The sequence below is a fragment of the Neopelma chrysocephalum genome, unplaced genomic scaffold (assembly GCF_003984885.1).
Source record: "Neopelma chrysocephalum unplaced genomic scaffold, ASM398488v2 Primary Assembly neopelma1_73b, whole genome shotgun sequence".
Classification (NCBI taxonomy): domain Eukaryota; kingdom Metazoa; phylum Chordata; class Aves; order Passeriformes; family Pipridae; genus Neopelma; species Neopelma chrysocephalum.
This window is the reverse complement of record NW_020897734.1, coordinates 2,849,110-2,875,266: the sequence shown is the minus strand read 5'-3', so window position 1 is coordinate 2,875,266 and position 26,157 is coordinate 2,849,110. Positions and strand designations below refer to the sequence as shown.

General features: G+C 43.5%; 1 protein-coding gene across 4 annotated transcripts in view; it reads left to right on the top strand.

The window, feature by feature from the left end:
• PLS3 (plastin 3) overlaps window positions 1-25,173 on the top strand; it is a 51,103-nt gene extending 25,930 nt beyond the window's left edge. For all 4 annotated transcript variants that reach the window (XM_027687200.1, XM_027687198.1, XM_027687199.1 and 1 more), the window contains 15 exons: window positions 3,439-3,525; window positions 10,925-11,088; window positions 13,456-13,585; window positions 14,042-14,174; window positions 15,464-15,545; window positions 16,213-16,378; window positions 17,451-17,593; window positions 18,792-18,887; window positions 19,414-19,609; window positions 20,262-20,340; window positions 20,995-21,109; window positions 21,226-21,359; window positions 22,260-22,383; window positions 22,945-23,069; window positions 23,856-25,173. In XM_027687200.1, coding sequence (XP_027543001.1) covers window positions 3,459-3,525; window positions 10,925-11,088; window positions 13,456-13,585; window positions 14,042-14,174; window positions 15,464-15,545; window positions 16,213-16,378; window positions 17,451-17,593; window positions 18,792-18,887; window positions 19,414-19,609; window positions 20,262-20,340; window positions 20,995-21,109; window positions 21,226-21,359; window positions 22,260-22,383; window positions 22,945-23,069; window positions 23,856-23,988 — 1,887 coding nt within the window. In that variant the 5' untranslated portion in view covers window positions 3,439-3,458 and the 3' untranslated portion in view covers window positions 23,989-25,173. The remainder of the gene's footprint in view (window positions 1-3,438; window positions 3,526-10,924; window positions 11,089-13,455; window positions 13,586-14,041; window positions 14,175-15,463; window positions 15,546-16,212; window positions 16,379-17,450; window positions 17,594-18,791; window positions 18,888-19,413; window positions 19,610-20,261; window positions 20,341-20,994; window positions 21,110-21,225; window positions 21,360-22,259; window positions 22,384-22,944; window positions 23,070-23,855) is intronic.
• The last annotated feature ends 984 nt before the right edge of the window (window positions 25,174-26,157 follow it).

Sequence of the window (26,157 nt, the reverse complement as noted above, 5' to 3'; positions counted from 1 at the left end):
CTAACCCCAATTTGGTGACTGCAGTGTGTTTAGAAGCTGTAAAATTTGTTTGCACAGAAACTTTATACAGGCCCTCTCGGGGAAAGGAGTTGATATTCCAAAACCTGAGACGCACTTTAAACAGCTCTGATCTGTATCACACGTGAAGTCTGCACTGTCTGCCAGCCACGCTCCTCTGGGTAGGTGCTTTTGTGCATCTGTGTGTTACAGAGCTGCCCTTGCTTTTCTTCTGTGTGGTGAGGGATGAAGGCAGAAGCAAAAGGGATCTGGAGCAAGACTCTGTTTGTGTGTATTGACCCACGGACCATCAGCCACCAGACTAAAATGAGTGTGAGATCACTAGCTCACTTGTGTCTCCTCTTTTCCCCTTGTTCTCTCTTCCTCCCTCTAAAAGTCTCTGGCTGTCATTGCAAGCCCTGGCAGAGGCTTTGCTCACAGCAGGAGTGTGACGTGGTGAGGTGTGAGCAGTGTGGTGTGTCCCACAGGGCTTCGAGTGAGGCAGCTGATCTGTGATCCCTATGCCACTGAGATAAAAAGGCTTTTTGTGTTCCAGAAGACAAAGGCTCTTGTTTAAAAATGCAACTGAATGAAAAACATGATTCTGAATGCCCCAGACTCAGCTATTAAAAACAAACAAACATAACCCCCCCACAACCAAAAAAAAAAAAAAAAAGAAAAGCTCCCCTGACCCCCAGTCCAGTGTGCCAATGATGGTGTAATGGCTGCATTGCAGAAAAGCTCTGTACAATTGCTTGTAACTTTGTGGCCCACTAACCTTTTCATAGACTATTTTGTTATAACATTCTTTCCCCTTTCCGGGCAGCACTAACAAGTTCAGGTATCTGCTTTTTCTCTGTTGGTTCAAATTTTCCCTCCATCTTATCAAGCAGAGAAACAGAAGGAAGAGGAATATGAAAACTGAGAGAACCTCTTATGGACTGACTGAGCTCAACAACCTAGGGACTGGAAAGGAAAAGAATTTTAAATGAAGACGCACACAGACAACTGCAGGTCATATCCAGAGTGTGATATTTCCCTGATAAAGTCAAACAGAGCAGCTTTTTTAAAAGCTCTCAACTTATGGTGGTGTTTGCTGCTTCTTTTGGTGTTAAAGATGTTAGAGATAGTCAGCAGCAAATTAAATTCCAATTAAGTGGTTAAATAATGATGCTTTGGGAAATCCCTTTTTAAGCGAAATCCTCACGGTTTGAAAATTAATTGGCGCATATTAGGATTAGGAAGAAGGCAGAATTTGTGGAGGATAATTGGCTGAATTTTCAATCTGTAGCTCAGCCTCTCCTATCTGGCAGCTCATGCCTGTGTAGCCAAAACCGGCTCCATTCTTGGTAGTGTTCCCCAAGTGTTTCTGCCAGTTGTGAAATCCACCTTCTCTATCGTGCAACAAGCCTGCTCAGAGCTGATTTTCTTGCTGAGCAACTCCTTTATCCCCTGGAAATAGCAGCCAGGTTCCAGTGGCACTGAGGCTCAGGCTGCTGGGGCACTCGTGGGAGTGCTGCAGGGAAGGGGCTGCTCCAGGAATGGGAATAGGTCCCAGACTGGACATTGAGCAAGACAGGCATTGCTGCACACAGCATTCCTGCATCTTGCAAGGACCTACATGGTAGCTTTGCCTTGGTCAAGTAGCCTAACTTGTACTCTCTGAAACAGCATAAAAACTTACTGTGGTGCTTTTTTTCTTAACTCTGTCATTCTGATGCAGCTTTGCTGTGGTTCCTCCCCTGCCCTATTCTTTCATCTTGAGCCCAGTGATGAAGTTGGTTGTCTTGCTGTTGGTGCCTTTTACTGACTGTTCAACATCTTGTTTTGTTTGCTGGCAGCTCTGCAGATGCTAGGAGGCAGGGTCTGCTGTGCTTTCCTTCATGTCTCTGCCCAGTGATGCAACTTCTTGTTGATTTTCTCTGCTGCTAGCACCTGTCTGAGCTGCTTTCCCAGGCTGCCACACCTGCCCATTGCTCTCATCTCTAACAACTTCATTCTTTCCAGACTGAGTGAAGTGTTACAGAAAATGAATATTTACAGCTACAGGCAAACTTGTGTTCTTAAGCTAACCAGTGGTTGTGAAGGCAGTTGGGATGGGAGCCTCAGACAAAAGAAGGTTGCTAATCAGAGTATAGGCATTTGTGAAACTGAGCCTCTCGGGGCTTGAGCCTGGAGTCAGAGCCAGCCTGTTCAGGATCCTGCCTTCTGACAGTCTGTAAAACGTAATCCACCCCTCATCCTTTTGCTTACAAAGGAGGAGGCAGCTGTGTCTGTTCCCATAGGCAGAGGAGGAACCTTTTATTTCTCAACTTCAGGGATTGTAGCTGACAAAGTAGGAGTTGGAAATCTTGGGATGCAAATCCCATTTGAAGTTGCACCTGAGCCTGCCGAAATCCCCATTTGTACAGAGCTAGCAGAGGTGCTAGAAAGTGCTTATCAGTGCCTGTCTTTTTGCTCACACACAGGGATTGCCCCTGTGTGCATTGATGCATCTGTCACTGCTCTCTCACAGTTATATCAGCCAGAGCACCAACAGGGCATCTTACGTTCTGTCACGAATGTTGTGGGAAGGGGACATGGGCAGGTAACTGGTTTTCTCCCACCCCTATGGTGATACCTCCTGTCCAGGCTGGCTGGGTGGCACCTATTCAGTGCTTGGAAAGTAGGATTATAGCAGATGGGTGGAGGAACTCTATGCTTCATCCTCTCTGTTTCTTAAACGCCAAGCAGATCTGATCAAAGCGGAGTTTCTGCGTACTCGGGGTTTCAGCGTGACTGGTGCCGGCTGTTCTGTGCTTGCTCACAGTGCTCCTTGCTCAGGAGGTTGAGGGGATCAGTGGCTGTGCAAAACAGCTTGTTCTTTACGTGGTTTTTTTGGAGACTGACTCTGGGGAAACAGGCAGGTGTTTATTCAAACAGCTTTCTTGTAGAAAAGCAAACTTTCATTTTTGCAAACAGTATCAGGTATACTGCTTTGTGCCAAAAGACCCTTTGCAGGTACTGTTCAGAATCTTTTTTATTTAGGTTTGGTAGCTGTATGCTCTCAGGGGACAGACAGGCAAGAAGAGCATTCAGAATCTCTTGCATTAATATTTTAACTCTGGATTCTGATTTTATGCAAAGTTGTGGAAAATCCCTGGAGATGTGAGCTTTTCTGACCTACAGAATACACTGGCAGCAGGTACCTTAATGTGTGCAGAACAGCATAGCTGTAAAATAATACACAGAGCTAAATATTAACAAGGCTAATGGGATTTTTGACTTGTTAAGGAGTGTATTTCCCACCTCTGAGTTTCACACATCTGTTTTCTTAGTGGAAAGATAAATGTGGTTCCGAGAACTATACTGACATTGGTACAGATTGTTGCTGTGCTGCTGTTTGAAACTGCATGTTACTGAATGTAAGCTGTTTTCACACGCTGTTCTTTTTCTCTTTAGGTACTCCCTAAATTAATGAGATGGCCAACACCATGCAAATCTCCAAAGATGAGCTGGAGGAACTCAAGGAGGCTTTTGCCAAAGTTGGTAAGTCACAGTGAGGAGGGCACCTTGCTCCTGACTGCTGTACATTCGAAGTGGATTTTTCCCAGCCCTGTGAGCAGCAGTGGCAGCAGGATGTGGGCATTCTGCTGCTCTCGTGATCGTCTCAGTGCCAAGGAGTCCCTTGGCAGCCTTGTTGCTTCTGGCTTGTCACTTCTAGCCAAGGAGCACAAAAGCTGGGCCACAGGCAGCCTGACTGTCAGTGAGCACTGGCAGACAGCCTTGTGCTGTTGCTCTGGGGTGGGCTTTGTTGCTTCCTGGTGGCAGAAAAAATATCCAAACAGGCATTGCATTGCTTTGGCCCAGACAGCATTTCAGGGCTTTCACAGTGGTTCTGGTGATGCTGGTTTTGGCAGATTGGCTGAACCTTGCAGATGGTAAATGTAGGTGCTACGTTTCGGGTTCATGCAGGTGCATTTGAGGTGTTTGTAGGCAAAAGCCAGTTCGTGTCTGTTTACCTGGCCAGCATGGAGCAACTTGTGGTGATCATAAATGCTTTGTGGCTGAGCACACCTGCATTGCCCTCTGGTGGCTCCATCTCTGCTCTGGTGCTCACCTCCTTCACCCCTCTGTGCCCCAGGGGCTGCACAGCCCCAGCTGCTCCACCTGCCTCAGAGCTTTCCCCCTGCACTGTCATCGCAGAAGTTTCTGACAGGCTGCTTCAGGAAGCTGAAACAGGCAAAAAACCTGACATCATGGAGAAAAAATCTTTTTCTGTTGGTTTATTTTCCTGATATGGCTTACTGGAAGATCAGAGAGATGGTAGGGAGGGGTGGGATGGGAGCTGGAGCACAGCCATGGGGACTGAGGTCAGCGTGTGCAGCTGGGGAACCACACCCGGGACTGGCACTGGCCGGGAGCGAGTTGATCAAGTGGTCAGAGCCAGTGTTTTGTTTTCCTGACTGGACATGGGCATCTCTTGGGCACTGGTTATAAATACAAAATCATAGTTGCCTCTTATCTGTATCAGGTGTTACCACCCTCTAGAGCATGGTGGCTGTGAAAACACTTGCTAAAAATTTGCAACCTGCAGAGAGAAATGTGAATTTCAAAGGCAACTGATTCTCATGGAGCAGTATTCCCTGTTGGAACTTGAAACAAGTTGAATTTTAGGGAGTTGCCTTTCTGTCTTGCCCTTCCTGAGATTTTCCCAGCAGGTGGAATTGAGCTGCCACAGAGCAAAAGAGCAAAACGAGTGACCATAGTGTTTCTCTTTGCCTAATGTGTCTCTGAGTGCAGACCTCAATAAGGCTGGGATGTAGGCAGCGTGTTCTGTCGTTGGATACATTTAAAATTGTTAACCTCTCTGGAATGTGGTGGCTTTTTGTCATTAGTGTGGGGGAAATTATCAAGATTAGGTTGGCTGGCTGCCTTTGCACTGGAAACATGGAGAAACCCAATTCAAATGCTGGTTTGTTTTAGCAAACCAGCTCACCCTGCTCAGGTGGTGCATCCCTGTTTAGTTTTAAATTATAAAGGCAGTGTCAAAATTTAGATATTAATGAGAAATGTGATAATTAACCTGGACATACCCACAAGTGAGATGGGATCTACTAGTTCTTTTCATCTGCCTTCTGTTTTGTGTGCTTTAGGCATGGTACAGCCCACAAACATGTGGGACATACCTGTCAGGGGTGTCTTGGATGCTCTCATTCCTTTTATTCTTGCCTAAAGGAGCCATATTTGCCCTGGAATATAGAACTGGTTGCTATGACTTTCACTGTGAACTTCTAATGCCATCTCTAGTGAATGTGAACAGAAGTTTGACTGAGACTGCTGTGTAAAACAAAGTCTGTTTTACATCTCCCAGCTACCTGGAAGACTTGGAATGCAGCTGAGAAGCATGGTTATAACAAAACTCAGCTGGTTGGCTTCTAGGATGTCGTAAAGGAGATGTGGGGAGGAGGGAACGTTTCACAGGGTGATTTCTCCTCACCAAGATGTGCCTTGCTCTGATACAGGGTTTCCTGGAGACCTGCTTTAACTCTAGCATGGGGCAAATTGCTGCTCTGGATGTGTAGGTTGATGGGACTTGAAAGGTGTGTGTTTGACCAGCTTTTCTGCATGCAGCTGGACTGGATCAGGGCATCTGGTGGTGCTGCAAGGCAGTGAGGTATGTTACTGTGTACTCTGTCACAGCTTGCCCTCCATGCCACTTGAAGGTATTCCCTCTCTCCCATGCAGCTGGTGTGCTGGTCTCTGACAGCCAGCAACAAGTATGAGTCCAATAGACACCTAGTGGTTACTAGAACAGTCCACAGGCAAGAAACCACTGTTCAAGGTTATCACTAAAGTCAGCTACAGCGCAGACAAGCAGCTTCCAGCATCCTACAGCCCGGGATTTGTATTGGAAGTGATCCAAGGGGTAAACAGCAATGTGGAAAAAAAGCATTGTAATGTCTGAGAACAGTAATTAAGTGGGTCATTGGAACTGTCTAGGCTTTGAGTGACCCACAGCTTAGTGGGAGAAGCACAGGTTGCTCCAGATCTCAGCAGAGCTCTGAATTTGTTCTGCAGAACAGGGTGTGTGTGTGTGTGTGTGTGTACTTGGCCAAACAGTGGCATTTCAGAGGGGAGGCAGGGCAGAACAAAATCTGCAAACTTGTTCTATTTATTTGTCTTCCTTCTCCCTGCTTCTAAGATAAGCAGAGATAAGCATCTTTTGTGGAAACATGAAGTACTCAAAAATCATAACCCGGCCGAACACTTTGTTCAGTGCTGCAAGGTGGTAAAACAATGCTCCGAAATGTTCGCTTGAGGCAAATAGGGATCTGTGATCCTGCTAGTGTGTCCTGCTGAGCATTTATCCTTAAAAGGAAACTGTGTGGGTTACTTTCCCCTCTTGCATCCTGTTATTTAAGCTATTTTAAGTACTTGTCCTCGGGAGGAAGCCGAGCCAGAGCTTGAAGCAGCTTTTGGGATTCACTGCGGCTTTGCTGCGCCACCTGTGTCTGGGCAGAGGCCGCTGTCGTGCGCCGCTGCCGTGACCTTTCCCAGGTTTAGCACGCTGGCCGTGCATGCATCTTTCAGTAGAAATAGGAAACTTCAGATGTGCTGTAGTTTCCTTTCCATCGGGCAGACTGTAACGAATCCAGGCTGTAGCTTGTCTGTTAAAACAATTTCGCTTTCTTCCATTAGTAATTCTGGGCCAGCCGCCGGAGGATTTCATTTGGGAGAGCTTCTATTTTGACAGCCTCTTCTGCTATTGAATAGCACCTTGGATTTTGTTAGAGAGGGATTTTAGACCACCTTCTGTCTGAAGTCTGGGCCTGCTGCAGGACATCCAGCAAGGCACCATATGGTGGGCCTGCAGTGATGCTGGAAATAATTTTGGAACTTGCTGGTATTGCTGAGGTGAATTTTTTTTTTTCCTTTTTAAAATTTTTTTAAATTCTGCTACTTTGTACATTTGATTGTGATGCCAGAAGGGGAACAGAGACAGCAGGAATGGAAACAGCTGCCCTGTGGGATAGGGGTTTCAGGCCTATTTGTCACATCAGGCTTTTTGACATGTTTAGAACGGATCCATTTTCCACCACGTAATCCATCACTAGTTAAGATTACTTGACTCTGCTACCAAGCCAAAACCACAGGCTAGCACATCTACCAGGCTTTAGCTCTCAAATCTGCCCTTCTGTGGCCAAGAAGCTAAAACTTGAAATGAGAGCATCTTTACTGCAAAACCAGTACCTTGGTGTGGGGTCTTACAGTTCAACCAACAGACCTGACTTGCTTGTAAATCCCACTCCCAAGTGTCCAGGACATAAGTACCCTTTTAATCTATAAAGTAAATCAGTGATTAATTTTTTTCCAAGGATACAATGGAAGAGTAACTCTTACAGGTGGGTGTTTTGGATATTGTTAAGATGGAAGAACTTAAGTCCTAAGTCCTGAGAACCAAAGGTTTTGAGTGACTCAAGTGTCCTTCACACTTACGTGCTGTTTGTCTGAGCCCAACGCAGGTGTTGAGAGCCACTGTTGTGCAGTTCCTCCTGAGGGGCACCATCTTTCCTGGTGCCATGCTCCAGACTTGTGGGAGCTCACATGTGAGTATGCATTTCAGGGACTCTTCGTGTGGCAGAGCTGCTATTTCTTTTAATTTTTTTTTCAGTGAGCAGAGGTGAATCTTCTTTGAACTAGGCACATCTAGAGGACTGGGAAGGTGTTTGGTTGCAGGGGTGAATGAAATCTTCAAAATGGGCAGATGTTGACCCAGACTGGAGTAAATTCCTGATATCTGCCCTGCAGCAAGGTTTGATGCTTTCAGGCTGAAATTGAGGTCTGCTGAGGAAGTGTGGATGGACCAGACAGCCTGGGCTAACCCCTCAGTTGCATTTCAATCAGTGTTTTTAAGTTATGATTTCCTTTCTTCAAGCAAACCAATACAAATGCCAGGCTGGGGATTAGCTCCTGTAACTACACTGTACTCTTAAAATGGAGATTAGGAAATCCCTTCTTGACTGATTTTCTTCACTGGCTGTGAGGTAGGGAAAAGATGCATATTGCAGAGTTAGATTCAGTAATAAAAGTACTGTAATAGAAGAAGCTGTGATTTATCTAGAGGGGAAATAGTTTGCTCATGACATCGGAGGCTGGACTGTTAATAAAGCTTGCCTTTGTAAGCTTATATTATTTTGGAATAAAATTCTGAAATTGAGGGCCAGACAGCAGCCTGTTGGTATCATTAATCATTGCCCCAAACGACTTTATTTCACCAGCATTATTGTAAACACTGACATTTCATAAAGTAGTTTAATGTATTTATTAATCCACTGGGATTGATGCTCTTCTTTAGTTTGAGATGTAGGAGGGGAATACAGGTTTGCTCTGGTTGCTTTGGATGTTTGCCACTAAGCATCTGAGTTTCACTTTCTTGCTAACTGATAAAAACAATTTTAAAATCTCATATTCCTCTATGGATCTGGAAAATGTGGAAGGTTGCAGTGCTGGTGTAGATATGCTGCTTGCTGGAACATTGCTGTGAAACAAAACCTAAAACCCACACTGACACCTCATTAGAAGTAAATTGACCTTTACAATTTGGTAAAAAAAAAAAAACAAACCACAAAACTGGACTTTAGAGCTATCCTGATTGTTTTCTTTTACTCTTGAAAGTATCTCCCTTTAAGCATAAATACTGACCTTAGTGGCTGTGGTGTGAGATTTCTGCTTGAACAAATCCAAATACTGAGGCTGGTGCAGCTCTTCCGTCCTGCAGCCTGCAGGGTGGGAGGAGGTTTGGGCAGCAGAAGCTGTTGCTTGAGTGGAATTTAACTCTGTGGCCTTAAGGAGAGCCTGCTGATGGATCCCTCTGGGTCTATGGGGCTGATGGGATTCATCCCATGGTGCTCAAAGAGCTGTCTAATGTAATCATGAGACCTCTCTCAATGGTTTTTCAGTGGACTTGGGAATCTGAGAGGTCTCACTTGACTGGAAGCTGGCAAGTATCATCCCAATTTTCAAGAAGGATGACCCTGATAACTATAGGCCTGTCAGACTCACTTCACTGCCTCATAGAATTATGGAGAAGACTCCTCTGGGATCTACTGAAAAACACCTGAACAACCTTGCAGTCATTGCTCACAGCCAGCATGCTTCCACGAGCAGCTGAGGTCACTTGATTTGTTCAGCCTAGGGAAGAGGAGACTGAGGGGTGATCGGGTACTGGAACAGGTTTCCCAGGGAAGTGATCATGGCATCAAGACTGCCGTAGTTCAAGAAGGGTTTGGACAACCCTCTCAGGCACATGGTGGGATTCTTGGGGTTGTCCTGTGCAGAGCTAGAGTTGGACTCAATGATCCTTATGGGTCCTTCCAATTGAGGATATTTTATGATTCTGTGAAATAGCATGAAAACCCTCTTGTGTGGGATATGGGGAGAATGGTGGCTGGGTGCAGCCAAGCAGGGCAGGATGCCTTGTAGCACAGTGGTTTTGGCAATTTGTGGTGGTGAGCTGCACTCAGCAGTGCACCATCACAGCCCCAGGAGCTGTGGGAGGGGGGGGGAGAAGGTAGCACAGCTACTTAAATGGAGAAAAAGCTCTCATTTAGCCTTAAAGGGCTCGGCTGGTGTCTTCAATACAGGCACTGTGTTGACTTTGGAGAGCCTGTGGTTCAGTGATGGTCGTAGGAGACTGCAAGTCTTCACATCCTCAGCCCATCCAGGTATTCCCCAGCAGCAGCAGTAATCCAGGGTTAATATCTCCCCACAGCCCCAGGCCTGGGGAGGAGATAGCAGCTGGGGCACTAAATCAGCTTCCCTGGGCTATCTGTAGCACTTGCCCACAGCCATGTTTTTAACATTGCTAGTCAGCCAGTAACAGCTCAACTTGTCCTGAATTCCTGTCTCTCCAAAGATGGGGCTGGAGGGTCATGCTTATGTCTTGAGATGTGAACCTGGGCTGTCCAACAGCTTCAAATGCTGTATCTGATTGTGGACCTGACTTCTGAAGCCTCAGTACCAGCTGTACTGTGAGCCACACTGTCTGCTCATCCTGTTTAGCCTGAGGAAGGAGGCACTCAACCGCTGCCTGTCCATAGTGGCAGGAAAATCTCACTTGCCTGAAGAAAGGCTGGGGCTGCTGGATTTGCCATGTGCTGTTGGTAGATGTGATGATGTCCCCAAAGGGGTTGGGATCTGTTAAGGTGAAAAGCTCCAGTTTCACAATAGATTTTTGTTTTCTTCCTCAACCTAGTAGGTGACAACGTCTCACGAAGCATGGGATGCTGTGGCTTGGTGATTGACTGTCAAAGCAAATGTCCTTGCAGACCATTCTTGGGCAGCAATAAAATATCTGGTTGCAATTTGCTGTCAGTGTTAAATGGTGAACATCATCATCAACATGATAAAAATGCAAATGTAGAGCTGACTTAGTGTTTTCTATTCAGAAAAGAAGTGCTGTGTTTCATTACCATCTATTTTTAACATGCAAAGGCAGGGGCAGTTAGATGCAGAAAGAGACGTTCTGGAGATTGTTTATGAAAATGCAGATGTTCTGTGATGAAACTTTTACACCAGACTTGGTCACATGTGCCAAGAGTCATCCTGGTCAGCCCTGCTTTGAAGCTGCTGTTCCCCAGAGCCAGAGAGATCTCATGGCTTGCACTGGGACCCTCTGATGATGCGCCATGTGGATTTACTGTGTGCCTTTGGTTCCTGGTGTATTTGTGGTGGTGTCCGTTGAATAGTGTGCTCCTTGGTATTTGTGGTGTGGGTATCATGCTATGTGTCTATGCCCTGCGTGGATCTTGCTTTCCTGGTGCACAGATTGCTGTCCATTAGCCCTTGGGCGTGGGGGCTTTGTTTCTGCTCCACCTTCTGGGGTTGGTCCCGTCAGGTCACTGGCACGTTTCTAAAACCTTCTCCTGTCTCTTCTCTTCCTCAGACCTCAACAGCAACGGGTTCATCTGCGATTATGAGTTGCATGAACTCTTTAAGGAGGCCAACCTGCCTCTGCCTGGATACAAAGTGAGAGAGATCATCCAGAAGCTCATGATTGACGGCGACAAGAATAAAGATGGCAAGATTAGTTTTGAAGAATTTGTCTATGTAAGTGGTATTCCTGAATTTCCAGCAGCCTGGGGGACTTGTTTTAGAAAAGCTAAAGAAAACAGTAGAAGAGGCTGAACCTGACTTCTCAGACACCCTAATCCTAGTTTTCTTTTGACAAACTGATCAATTTTGAGGGTTATCCCTGCTAAAATCAGTTTTTTGTGCAGATCTCTGCACATGACCAGTTTTTTGTACTGTTGCTTCCAGCCTTCAGATGTGGATGGAGGAGAAAATATGTTGTCTTTTAAACAAAAAAATACAAACAAAAAGAATCCACATGGTTTTCCTATATGAAAGCTTCATTGGAGGCTAAAAGACTGTTTCCACATGAGGTGACAACTGGAAAAAAGACTTCCAGTTCTCCAAGCTTATAGTATTGACTGGAAACTTCAGTTTTTCCAGGCACACAGATGAATGCTGTTTTTCCCAATGTATCAGTATAATTTCCTTTATTTGATGGAACTACAAGTATTTGCTAAAGACTTGAGAGGGCATTTCAAGATATTTTTGGGGTTTAGTCTTAGATGCTGATCTAGGAGAACTCAAATCTGTTGATTCAAAAGAGAAGAACAGGAGTAAGAAGACAGGAAAAGCTGGAGGATGGGCATATCCTTCAGTCTTTTATGGTAGAAATAGATCAGAATTTTTTAGTTTATTTTTAAAAAAGCACAACACTTCTGAGATACTGGTTCAATGTATGTCTTTCAACCTTTTCATACTCTGATGGCTGAAAGCTGAAAAAAATAAAAGTATGTAGAGTACATTGAGGGAGCTGTTTTCATGTCAATTAGTTTTCTTGATATTTCTTAATTTATCTTCACCTTCTGTTCCTTAATTGTTTTCAGACCCTCTGAACTTTTGAGTTCGGAGTCAACTAGTAAGTTGGAGTTTGTTTGCAGTTTGTGAACACTTGCATGCTGGGTGCATGTTTCAGCTGTTGGTTTGAGCTGGTCCATAATTCTAACTTTGCACTGGGAAGGAAGAAATAAATCTCTTCTGTCACATTTGAATGGTACCAATGATCGAGTAAACACAAAATGTCTTATGGGCAACTTAAGGTGTGCATTAGCAGCAATGTTAGTTGTGGGATTTTTACCAAATGAACTGTTGCTGTTTTCTAACTCTGAGCATTTTTGCTGGAGTTTGTGTTGCAAAGGATGACGTGAACTGACTTGAGGTTGGGGCCAAGTGACTTATTGGTACCTCAGCATTAAAGCACATGTTTTCAAGAAGATGTGAAATGCCAGTAATTAACCCAGGAAATTTTAAAATAAATAAATCTGAATTAAAATTCTTGTGGTTAAAGCCAACAAACAGAAATCCCCCAGATTTTGGGCTCTTGAATCTTTGATCAGCTTTACCTGATCAACTTCTGTGTGCCATCAGCAGATGGTGTAACTGCACTATATCATCATCTTGACTTGCCACCTTCCCTATGTTTAAGGGTCAGGGAAGGTAAAGAATGACAGCCACCAGGCTGACCCTGTGCTGGCACCTACAGCCTGGTGTCCCCTCCTCTCTTTTTAATAGAAACACTTTGTTGTTCTGTTTTACAGTGCTGCTTCACTGCCTTTTTCTGGGCAGTGTTAAGAGAACCTTTATACATTTCATTTGTGTTTTCCACATGGTTGAAACTAATTGAGTTCAGTTTTGAGGGAGTTACAGTAGGCTTTCCAGCCATTGAATGTGTTTTTTACTAATAATTGCTCAGTTGAGTAGGACCTTGGGGCTTCTAATAGTAACACACATCCTGCACAAATGGCATGTGCAATCTTTCTGTGCTAAAGCATCTGAGGGTGTTTTGCCAGTTAGCCCAAGCCTGTTGTTGAGGAAGAAGGGGGAATCCTTACTTGGAGCACTCATTGTTACACATCATTGCAGTTGACTATTACATGCTTAAAGAGAATTGTTTCTTGGGTTGTGGAGAAAGTATTTTGTGTGAACTAAAGTCACAGTCCCACGAGCATCTGGCTTATGCAGAAAGGTTAAAATTGCACCACAGCTTTCTCAAGTTTGGTCCTGCGGGAACTGCTGCATGTGTACCTTCTGTCAGACTGCAAAGGTTTCACATTTTATTCTTGTGGTCTCTTGAAATCTACTTGTAAAGGTAAATATATGCAAAGTACTTCATGCCTAATGCTTCTGTTTCAATAGGCACTGGCGATATGTGTTTGAGAGAGTGGGATGATTTTCTGTCCACTATCCATGTTAAATTTAATACCACTACACCCTTGCAGGGCCCTTCACATTTGCTGATTTTACTGTGAAGTTTGCTTTAAAGATGAGGCAAAATAGCTTCTTCTGTGGTCCTTTTGTTTTATGAAGAGGAGCTTTTCTTGTCTAACAGAGCGCTTTAAATTGTAGATTTTCCAAGAGGTGAAAAGCAGCGATATCGCTAAAACGTTCAGAAAAGCAATTAACAGGAAGGAAGGAATCTGTGCCATCGGGGGCACCTCAGAGCTCTCCAGCGAGGGGACACAACACTCCTACTCAGGTACTGCTCTACCTTCCTGCTCTTCTCTGGGGTGAGTGGAGGCCCCATGCCAAAACCAGTCCATTTCTGCTGCTGTGCCCTGTTCTCTGCTCTTGTTCTCTGAGAGCTGAATGATCTTGCATCAAGGTGAGAGCAGGATAGAATTTATATACTGCAAATTTAGCAGTGTATAAATTAAATATGTGCTTATTTGTTTTGTTAACTGTGCTGGCTGACAGAGTCCTTGTGTCACACTTGAGTAAAATAGAGTTGTTGAGTAACATATAAGTAACAGGAATATTCTGGTAATTGGAAGTGAGAGTCATCTTTCTTTAAAGTTTTTGTGTGACTAATAAAATAGTGTGGTAATGATAGTGGGGCTGTTATTTCCCTGGGCTACTGTATGCTGATTCTTTTTGGAAAATCTTTGCTATGTTATGAAAAAACTTGTATTAAATTTACGATTGGTTATCTTAGAGGAAGAGAAATACGCCTTTGTAAACTGGATAAACAAAGCCTTGGAAAGTGATCCTGACTGTAGGCACGTTATTCCAATGAACCCAAACACAGATGACCTGTTCAAAGCTGTGGGAGATGGGATTGTGCTATGGTAAGTCACGATGGCTCCTGAATTAAAAAAAAAAAAAATAAAAAAAATTGAAAATCACCAAAACAGCTTCCCAGAACCGTACTTGGGGAATTTTCATCCTGTTCTAGGCTGATTTTGTGACTACTGTGTGTGCATAACACTTTGCACATATAAAAAGAGACTCAGTCTCTTTCATTGCTATTGTGTGATGCTCCAGCTTCAGTGCCAGCTTCACAAGCTGGTATTTTCTTCTAGTGTTTCTGTCTGGGCTTGAGTCTGAGTTTGCTGAAGGGGAAGAAGGGGCTTTGTGGGAGCAGAAGTTGTCCTGTTACAAACTCAGCTTGGTGCTGCGTAGCTTGGGGGAGGGCATATGTGATAAATAGCCTGTTCCCTTGGATGTTTAGACAGACAGTATCCTCAGTGGGAATGTTAGTGACCTTATGAATTAACCCAAAAATGGATTTCCTGGGAATCCTTGTGTTGGTTTTAAGGTGACTTATTTTGTCGCGTGCTGAAAACAGAAGGCATCCAGGGCTGCTAAATACCAGCCACCTTCTATGTATGGTGTTTTTGCTGATTATGTTGGTTAGATTCATTTTTTTTATTGCAAGTGTATTTATGTAGTGGAGAGGTGGATCAGCCTGGAATTTCAGTAATTCTGTATCAATACACAAAATAATTTTAAGTGAGCTACTCATTGCCTTTAATTTCTTTTTTCCTTTAGCTTGTGATATATATTTTTATTTTATTTATTTCCCAAGTTTCAAGTAGTTCAGGTCTTCAGGCAAAGGCTGAACTGAGTAAGAAATAGTTCATAATATAAAGTAAAAACTTGCCATATTTTGTGTTGATTAAAAATTCATTGTGCTCACATGCTCCCCACTGAGCATGCCAAGTGTTTGTGGTTTTTTGGGGCAGGTTGTCTTGCCAGCAGTAATACACCTTTACAATGGGAGGAAGCACGTTGTCTTACTAGAATGTGCAGTGAATGTCAGCAGAGCAATGAGTCTTCACTAGTTCAGTGACTGCACTATGAATAATTCATGTGCTCTTTTTGCTCCAGCAGCTGAGATCAGTAGTGGCCAGGAATATGTTTAAGGTTTCAGGCTTAGCTATTAGTTACAAATATATTCTTGATAATGTCAATATTAACTTCTGATTTACACAACCTTGATTTTATGAAAAAAAAATACACAAAACCAAACAGGCAAAAGGAAATGTACTGTTGTGAGTCTTGTCACAGTGCATTGAGTTTTGTTCAGGTTAAATACTTAAAGTTATTTAAATGTAATTGTTTTTCCTTCTAACAGCAAAATGATCAATCTTTCTGTTCCGGACACGATTGATGAAAGAGCAATTAACAAGAAGAAACTCACACCATTCATAATTCAGGTATGATGCATTTCTGTATTTCTTGCCGAAATTCATATCCAGGTAGACTTAATGAATGCAGCATGGTGGCTCAAGGCATTGCTGAGGAATGCTGAAAGGGAGCAAGTTTTATAGTTTATGTTTAATTATTAAATGCAGTTTTGTACTGTGCATAATCGACAGTTCTGTGGGCACATTCAAAAGACAAAATGCTTAGTGACAAAATGGGTAATGTGACTGAAATGCTGTGCACACCTGATATTGCTGTGGTGATTATATACAGCACTGTCTTTTTAAAGCAATATGGTTATTGGTGTTGGGTGTCTGTGAATCATTTCATAGTAGGACAGGTTGTTTTTGGGAAGATGCCTGTGTGTGTGCGTGCATATAAATTACCACTTCTCTAGCCTTATTCTTGTTGATGCCACTAGATGCAACTAACTCAGATGCTGTAACTAGATACCAGAGGCTGAAATTAAACCCTGGTGCCTAGTTCAGTTCTTATTGATTCAGCCTGCTGCCACCACAGCTCCCTTTAAACTTCAACCGGAGAGTGGCTGGGAGCGTTTCCTCTGAGCTGCTGATTTTGGAGCAAAAACAGGGGGGAAATCTCCACTCTACTGGTGCTGGATGAAAGGGAAATCAGCATCTCCTTGGACTGTGTCTCACTGGGCTATACTGTTTGCAGGAGAACCTGAACTTGGCCTTGAATTCTGCATCTGCCATCGGCTGTCATGTTGTCAATATTGGTGCAGAGGACTTGAGGGAAGGGAAACCCCACCTGGTCCTTGGGCTTCTCTGGCAGATCATTAAGATTGGCTTGTTCGCTGACATCGAGCTCAGCAGAAATGAAGGTAAATTAAACTTTAAGTGATTTCTTCCAAAGCATGAACACCACATTGCTAGGGCTGTCAGCTCCAGCCCCGTGGTTGCCTCTTCTCCCCCTCTTCTCTGCTGGAAGGGGGTTCATCAGGGCATGTGCCAAGCTGACTGCTCTCCAGCCTGTTGTGGCTGTGAGCAGGTTCGTGCAAGTGGTTTGTGCCATCCTGGTAACGTGTGTCAGCCTTAGAGAACTGGCTGAACACCAATCTGTAAGTCAAGATGCAGCTTGGCTTGAGCCTTGTGAATGAGCACATTGCTTGGTGATGCCCCAGGCTGCTTCAGCTATAGGTATCTAATGGAGCTGGGAGGCACCAAAAACTGATGCATCCTTTTAGCATTATAGACAATGGTACATTTTCCTCTTAAAAAAAAAAAAGGAGAGGGCTTCAGCTCTTCAGTAATGATTTGATTCTCCTAAAATCCTTGCTACCGTCAGTGGTGCAGCTGAGCTGTTACTTTGTTCTTGTTGGTGGGAAAGTGGTGTTTTTTCCCTGTGCTCACTTGGTCCTGCTGACAGATCTCAAAATTTAAAGTTTTCAAATCATTCAAAGAGCTTTGATATTCCTGCATGTGCTATCAGTGCACCCAGATGGATGGAGGGGCTTCAGTGTCTTTTATTTAAACTTCCCCATCGTGAACTGGTGCCATTGTTTGGCTTAGATTGAAAATTCATGATGAGGGAAGCACCGGGTGCTTATCTTGGCTTTTCTGGCTTTTTTTAACAGTGCTTATGAAACTACTTGGAAGCATTTTTTGTTGAGATAGAAGTACATTTACATTTAGCTTACTGTCATCAGCTTAAAAGACTGCACATAAAATCCAGAGAATTTTGTTATAAAAGAAAACGGAAAATACTTTTTACACACAGTTTTCTAGATCATTCATACTCCTCTCTGTGTAACAACCATCTCAGGAAAACTCCACTAATACCCAGAACATTTTGATGTAATCAGCAGCTGGTATTGTATCCCTCTGAAATACTGCTGCAGCTCTAATTCTGGCACGCAGGTTTGACTCTTGCCCTCACAAGCATTTTTCTTCCAGCACTGGCTGCCTTACTTCGTGATGGTGAAAATCTGGAGGATCTTATGAAACTATCCCCAGAAGAGCTGCTCCTAAGATGGGCCAACTACCACCTGGAAAACGCAGGCTGGCACAAAATCAATAACTTCAGCTCAGACATCAAGGTACCAAGAGCTCTCCTGACCTGCACATACCTGGGAAAAGACTGAGAGCCACGCAGGGCTGTTTTTTGCATGTGTAAATGAGGCCCTTCATCCTCAGACAGGACCTTTCTTAACCCTAGTACACTGGGTGGTCTTAACAGGAGAGTTATGGATGGTATATTTAAGGTACTGCAGTGCTGTTCTCTCTTGCCATGAGGATGAGCCCAGTGTTGAACTGTCTGTTTCCTCAGTGCTGGTGGGGTTCTGCTACAAAGCTCTTGCATTTTTTAATCAAATACAAAACTGGTATTACTCATATGTTTTCTTATAGTTATTTCTCAGATGTGAGGGGGTGGCTCTCAGCACTAGTGAGAAATGGAGGGTGGTGACTCCTGGTCAGTGTGGGGTTTTTGGATACTGGTTTCAGCAGATTTTGGGTGCTTCTTCATGTGGCTAGGAGTTTTGAGGAGGAGAAAGGGGATTGGGGGAAAAAAAAAGATAATTGATGTGCATGGGGAGCATGTGCACACATATGGTCACTCTTATTTCCAGCTTCAAAATTACTTCCAGTTTTGCTGATAGCTGTTGGCATCTCTGGCTGCCAGGATATTCTGAGGTCCTCCTTATTGCTGAGGACTAAAAGGAAATGTAGTTGATAAACAATTACTGTAGCTGTTTGCTCCTCCTGATTTGTGACCATCCCTGCCCTCTCTCCCTTAAGCTATCGTAGCTAATGGGCAGGAGAAAAACATTCAGACACTTTTTTATAATCATTTTTTTATAATTTTTTGCCTGGAATTCATTTTCACTGAGCTATTTTCATTGTTGCTGCAGTAGTAGGAATGGGTGCCTTGTTCAGGGGCTAGGGCTGCCTTGGTGGATGTGGGGACCATGACTGTGAGCAGCATGGGGTCATTGTCTCCTCCAACTGTTGGAGAGGTGGCTGTGGCACCACAGTTTGCACAAAGGCAGTTTTCAAACAGTCAAAACCTGTAATTTTCATCTTATATATTTCTAACCTTTTCTCTTTCTGTTTCCTTTTCTGCTGCCTGGATTTCTACCATTGTGCTCTCTTTTAAGCTTACAGATTTTGGCAATTCAGTAAAGGTATATAAGCCAATTATGCACAGTGACTTGCTTAAGATGAGCCTGAAATGAATTGTTATGGTGTATTCAGTGCTGTGCAGGAGATCTGAATTTTCTTTTTCATCCATTTCAGGATTCCAGAGCTTATTTCCACCTCCTCAATCAAATTGCACCTAAAGGGCAGAAAGAAGGAGAGCCCCAGATCGATATTAACATGTCAGGTTTCAATGTAAGTATTCAGGCTGCCCTGGCCTCATGCTGTAGAATCGTGAACTCCCTCTACCCTATCATTGCCCCATGACATCTAGGTAACCTGGTATCTTAATTTCTAGAGCGTGTACAGTGTCAGTGGCCATGTGCACACCTTGGGTGTGTTTTCAATGAGTGGTTGTTGCTGGCCTGAGCAGTACCTGCCAATTAACAGAGATGACTGAGGAATCATTTGTGGGTTTGCTCCGTTTGGAAGCATGCTGACTTCTGCTTTTGAACCACCAAGTTCTAAAAGCATAAAAATTGGAAAGCATATAAGTTTGAAAGCACCATGCTAGGAAAAAAACCCAAGGCAAACCAGGATGATTACATGCAGAGCAGCGGGGGTTACCATGCGTGCTTCATCCCTTCGTTCGGTTAGCGACTGACGCCTAACGAAGGCACGTGGAGTTGTGACATTGCTCCAGGTAGTGGTCAGGAGCTTCCCATCTGCTTTGTAGCCTGATCTCTTCCGTGACAGCTGTTGTCCATTGCATCCCTGGCAGGAAAAGGATGACTTGCGGAGAGCAGAGTACATGCTTCAGCAGGCGGATCGGCTCGGCTGCCGGCAGTTCGTCACACCGGCTGATGTGGTCAGTGGCAACCCCAAACTGAACCTGGCCTTCGTTGCCAACCTGTTCAACAAGTACCCAGCACTTACCAAGCCTGAAAACCAGGACATCGACTGGACCCTACTGGAAGGTGATGGCCGGATCAGTCACAAAATTAGCAGGAGGGAAATATCTAAAGTAAACAGTTGTGTCACAGGAGGCTGTGCCCCGCAGAGGTGTCTCCATTGGAGTAACACCTATGATTTGAGGTTATTGGTGCTGCAGCGGTTGTTTACTCGTTTGGGGCAGATGAGAAGGGTACTTGACAGTCTGTTCTGCTACTCTGAACCTGTAGGCACAATGCCAGCAGTCCGTCACTCCCTGTGCCAGGGAAGTCAGTTTTGGCATTTCCTGTGATGGGCAAGAGCACCTCAGTAATGCAGTGAGGTGTTCATGGGAGCACTATTTGTTGGCACAACTGGGATTAGGGCTTTGGCTGCTTGGCTCCCGGACAGCAGTTAGCTAACACCCATGTGAAAGACCTTCCTCGTACTTTTTCTTGGAGAAAGTGCAAAAGGCATACTCTTCTGAGGCCTGGAGAAATCAAACTGCTGTCAAAGACTAGATATCAGGACCACCCTCTTCCTTCCAAAAAAATTACAGTAGAAAAAAAATACTCTTTTTCTGCTTAAAAGCCTATTGATGAGTTATGCTGCTCAAAGCTCCCTGCCCTTGCAAGGTGTAAATCCCTTGCACAAGGTTGAGCTTGCAGAATTTGCATGAACCTGTTTTCTCTCATCCAGGAGAGACGCGCGAGGAAAGGACCTTCCGTAACTGGATGAACTCCCTTGGTGTGAACCCCCATGTAAATCACCTCTATGGGTAAGCATTGGGCTCTTGAGAGAGGCCAAGTAGGTCAGACTAAAGATGTGTCCACACCAGCGTCCTATTGCCACAGTGCTGAGCAAAGACCTTAAGAAGGAAGGGAGTGGGAGATGCTCCCTGCACTGTCCCTGCAATGTGCAGCTGGGGGATTTCTTAGCTGGCACTTGGCTTTAAGGGCTGAAGACAGTGTGTTTATTTTCCCTTACCTTGTAAAATCGTTACCCTGAGATCCCAATACATTTGGTTCTGCTTAAGCAACTGCACTAGAGCAACTGAAACTAGATGCCCCATCACCTAATTATAGATCATAACCAAGACACCATAGTTAGGAGACAAAATATTCTGGGTCTCTGTAGTCAGTCGAAAGAGGTGGCTACCTTTGGATTTTATGTAACAAAATTCTTCCCTGGATGTGTTGGTGTTGCTGATTACCATGCTAAAACCTGCTCTAGCTCAGCAGCTGGCTGATGTTAAGCATGGAGCATTTCTCCTTCCCTGAAAACTGCAAAATGCTTTGATTGGTTTTTTTTCCTTTTTATGGTTGTTGAAATTGCAACAACCTGTGAAGAGTAGTAGTTATTCATGATGTGACAAAGTCAGAGTACACTTGAATCTTGAAACATTAGACTTAATCAGTGTTTTCCACTTTAGTGATCTCCAAGATGCACTGGTAATACTACAATTATATGAGAAAATCAAAGTTCCTGTTGACTGGAATAAGGTTAACAAGCCTCCATACCCTAAACTTGGAGCAAATATGAAAAAGGTAAGCGTGTCAAAAGACCTCAAAAGAAATCATGGACACTAAAAATTCCTGTTTAAGGTTTCCAGTCAAGTGAGTGTTTTTAAATGATTTTCTATGTCAATTTTTGTTCTGTGTAGCTAGAAAACTGCAACTATGCTGTAGACTTGGGAAAACATCCAGCTAAATTCTCCCTGGTTGGCATTGGAGGACAGGATCTGAACGACGGAAACCCAACACTGACACTTGCCTTGGTCTGGCAGTTAATGAGAAGGTAGGACTCCTCTCAAATATGTAAACTTGTGAATGGAGTACAGAATTTGGAAAGTTTTTTGCCATGAGAGCACTGCAACACTGAAACAGGTCACCCAGAAGGATTGTAAAACCTCTGTCCTTTGAGGGAGTTCGAGACACAACTGGACAGAATTGTGGCTGAACTGATCCTGCTGCACATGAGAGGCTGGAGCAGAGACCTCTGCACAGCCCACTGGTGGATCTGTGATCATCCTGCCAACCAGGATCACCTCTCCCTCTTGCCTGCTCAAGTTTGGTCCACATACAGAAACCCTGAGCAGGAACATTACACAACTTTCATGTTCTAATTTTTAGTTGGAAATTGAGAGGAAATCATTCTAGGGCTGCTTTATAACCCTCTTTTGCATTGGATTGGGTGGGAGGGAGAGACTTAGTAACAGATAAAGTTGATCTTCCTTTTTCTTACCTATTTCTGAAGAATTCCAAGATGATGCAAATATATATCTGCAAAAAAGCTGCATAGTAGCTTGTTATTTGACATCAGAGGTCAGAATGCCAACTTGCTAGTTAATCACACCTTTTAGGTAATGTGTTACTTCTATGGAGCAAATGGTCAGTGGAGAAACAGTTTAACAAGAGTTCTGAGCCCATGCAAGTTTGTGAGCTTGTATTAAAGATCATGAAAGGCTAGGAAGACCAAATGCTTTAACAGAACTCACACTGCAGGTAAGATAGCTGGTTCTTCATTTTTGCTAAAGGAGTTTGGGGACAAAAAAAAAGTGCAAACAAAAAGCCCAGAGCTGAGACTATGTAAAGACTTCCCAAGCTGCCATGAGCTCATGGTGCATCCTGGCTGCACAATCAAGTGGGGCTTTGCTCTGACTCTGTACCTAATCTTGTTCTCTCTGCTGGATCTCAGGTACACGCTGAATGTCCTCGAGGACCTGGGTGATGGCCAGAAAGCCAACGATGACATCATAGTCAACTGGGTAAACCGGACCCTAAAAGAAGCTGGCAAGACCACCTCCATCCAGAACTTCAAGGTGCAGGTTCCCCTCTTGCATCCAAAAGGAGAGAAGTGCCCAAAAAGCATTTCCTTGTCTGGAAGGAGCAGCAGGGGCATCTTAGAAAGGAGTTTAAACAGGACAGGATTCAGTCTGTGCTGGGAATAGAGTGGCTTCAAGCTACCAGACTGTTCCCCACAGTGGGGAACAGTGGGGGGTGGCAGAGGAGGGGAGGATGGTTGGGGTCTGGGGCAGAAGGTCGGGGCTGAGATGCTGGTAAACAGGGCTTGGAGCTGGTGAGCACTGTCCCTTGGGCTGTGGTCAGCAGGGCAGACCTGCTGTCTCCACATCAGTTACTACTTTGTATTTTCAGAGCACTTGCAGTAAATTGGAGTAATAATATTATATTATTGCCCAAATGAGAAGCAGCAGTTTGGTTTTCCCTGTGGTCCAGATGGGAACAATCACTAACATTGCTGCTTTGAAAAGGCTTGTTCAAAGCCTGTTTTGTTGCACATTCCAGAGCAGCTGAATTGAGGTGAGAAATATGCTTTAAGGGTTAGACATTCATCTTTACTTCTCTGTCCCTGTGTTCTCTAGGACAAGACTATCAGCACAAGCTTGGCTGTTGTGGATTTAATTGATGCTATTCAGCCTGGTTGTATCAACTATGACCTTGTAAAGACTGGTCATCTATCAGAAGATGACAAACAAAATAACGCTAAGTAAGTCTGATATCTCAAAAGCTGTTTTTCATTGAAAGAGTGCCCCTTCTATGTGCTGGCCTCAAGCTGTAGGTGTTCTTACCACAGTTTATTGCTGTGGTTTTCAGTCTGTTTTAACACTGTACCCTTTAGACAGGCAGCACTTACTGTAACCCTCTTGCTGTCCTTGCCTGTGACGCTGGAGGGAGCAGTTGGCTGAACTCTGGCTTGTTGGGAGAAAGGCAGAATAGCTCAGGCAGTTCTTAGCAATGATACTCTTGTTTCTCTCGTGCTTTTTCAGCCATATGAAGAGCTGGTGGCTCATTGTTTTGAAACTGAACCATTGTATGTCTCATGTGTTGTTGAATCAATGTAGGTTGTCAAGTTTAAAGTGTGCCTATTAAAACATGCCTTTGAAATGTGTGTTCTGTGGCAGAACGACAGTAAAGTTTCTGGCAGATAATAGTCTCACTTTGTTATCATAAGGAACAAACAGAAGGGGAAATGTAGATGTTACACGATTAATCCTTCATTGTATATGCTATTATTCCTAAAAAGTATTAAGATTATTTTTTTTAACTGTTGGTAAAGGGTCAATTTGCACATTATAAACACTTGACTACAGAAAAGGAAAACAGCAAAAGATCAGAAAAATTGTAAACCAAATGGATGTGGTGTGATTGAACTGTTCCACGTCTTGAATCTTAATAAATAAGAGGTGAAATTGTGTTGGATACGGCAGGTGCTGACTTGTCATTTATTGCTAGCAGTCTTGATGCTGACCCACTCATCTTTTTTGGTGAATAGGTATGCTGTGTCCATGGCAAGAAGAATTGGTGCCAGAGTTTATGCTCTTCCAGAAGATCTTGTGGAGGTGAAACCGAAGATGGTCATGACCGTGTTTGCCTGCTTGATGGGCAGAGGAATGAAGCGAGTATAAAAGAGTTGAAAAGAAAAAAAAAACCAAAATGCAACAAAAACCCAACCTGCCACCCTGGGTGCATGAGTAGCAGATCGGCTGTGACCACGTTGAAACGCTGTTGGCCTGGAACTGTTGAGGTTCAAAGGACTTTGTTTTGCTTTGCAAGACAAACTCTTTATCAAAATTCTCAGGGAGAGGAGTTTTAACCAACAGACATGCTCTTTTCCCAAAGGAAAGTTTAACTTATCAAGAGCTCACAGAAATGCATTCATAGCAGACCTGCATCTTGCAATACTGCTCTGGAGCTGCTTTCACTCCATTATTTCTCAGTTACTTGATGCGTGGTTTTTTTACCCCGGAGGGCTATAAGGTGGTTGGTATGAGTTGTAATGGAAACAAATCTAATTTCTATCTGCAGTCCACTTTAATTTCTGTCATACAGTCCAAGCATATTCTAGGTTTGACCACATCCTTAACTTTGCACATAAAACTACAGTACAATTTGGGACCTGCAGGTCAGCTCACAATGCTAAATGACAAATGTGTAATTAGGAAGATGATCTTCCTCTGGTATTCTTTGTACATGGTGCTTTTTTGTACATCTAACTATTTTGATTACCTTACAAATAAAGCATGGCAGTTTTTTCTCTTGCTGCTTATAAAAAGGTTAAGATTTTTTTGTTTTGATTTGTTTTTTTCTTTTGTTTAAGGTTATACTATATATGATAATACCACCATCCTTGGACCTCTTGCAGTAACATATGATATCACGTTGTTGATGGCACGGTTACACCTGAGAATGGAAGTGAATGCATTTTTGTATGCATCTTGGTTCAGTCCTGTGCACCTAGAAAATAATTTTTACAAAAATCTGCATGAAATCTATAACTTTTTTATTTAAAATGCTGTTGGATATAAAACCATACTACATTGTGGGGAGGTTTTGTGCAGGGAAGAGGCAAATGGTATAAACAGCAGGGTTCAATAAAGTGAGCAGCAAATGTGCTGGAACATAAAACTATTTTTACAGATAAATGGAAGCGTTTTCGCCAAAGAAGGAAGATGCTGTATCCATAGGATTTAATATTATCTTGCTTTGGCAAGCTGTTTGCTATATTTTGAGATCATATTGCTATTCCAAGCTATTCAAAGTGATGTAATATGGTGGCAAACCATTAGTTGAAATAAAAACATTTAAATACACGCTTCTCTCCTTATTTACACTGATCCAGCATGGCAGCCTGTCTTCACTTGCAGCTGGTGCTTCTGGGCTTCCATGTCACACACCAATTTTCCTCACCTTTGATGGCCAGGTGCAAATCTGCTATTAGGTGCTGGTCCTTCAAAGCATGTTGAGAGGTTGGGGCTGCCATTAAAAGCAAAGGAAGAACACTTTTGTTCCTCTGTATCATAATACTTTGTGGACTTCAGAGATTAAAGTTTATAAGACAGCTAATTGAGTGAAAGGGATTTAACTTTTCTATGTGTAGGAGATGAAAAAAGGGCAGGTGAGAGGAAAGAATTTGGCAGGGAGCTGGGAATGTCAGCAAACTGCCACAGTGATTTACTGCATGAAGCCTCATGCACAGCCCTTTGGGAACTTTCCACTGGTGCAATTTTTTCATAAGAAAATATGTTAACAATGCTTCCACAGGAAATTGCATGTTTTCGCTGAAGATGGAGTGATATACAGTAAGTAGAGTCCCATCCCTCCTGCTGAAACAGTAGGTGATTTATAGCACTGGGTGGGTATGGTGTAATCAAGGGCAAAATTCTTAGACTTCGGAAGTGGCCACGTGCATCTCTCCTGTCTCGCCTCTTTGGCTCCTGGTACCAGGTTACAGGGGGAGAAATGGAAACTCTGACAATTAGAGAATGGGAGAGCATCTCCTCCTTGTGCTGGGTGTATTTAAGAAATGGGCTCACGCAAAGAGAAGTATTGGGTCAGAGTGAAGGTGCACTGCAGAGCAGGCAGGACAAACCCCAGTGTTTTTGCACCAGTAAAGCCTCTTACAAACAAGATTTCAAATAGTTTGTTTTGTCAATCACACCTAAAATTTCCAACAGAAACCAGAGATACAGTTTTTTTCTTCCTGAAAGTATTTTTGCTTTTTCATATTAAATTATTTGTTTATGTTTATTGAATTACTTGTTTTTGTTTATTCAAGTCTGCTTTTGCTTCCAAGT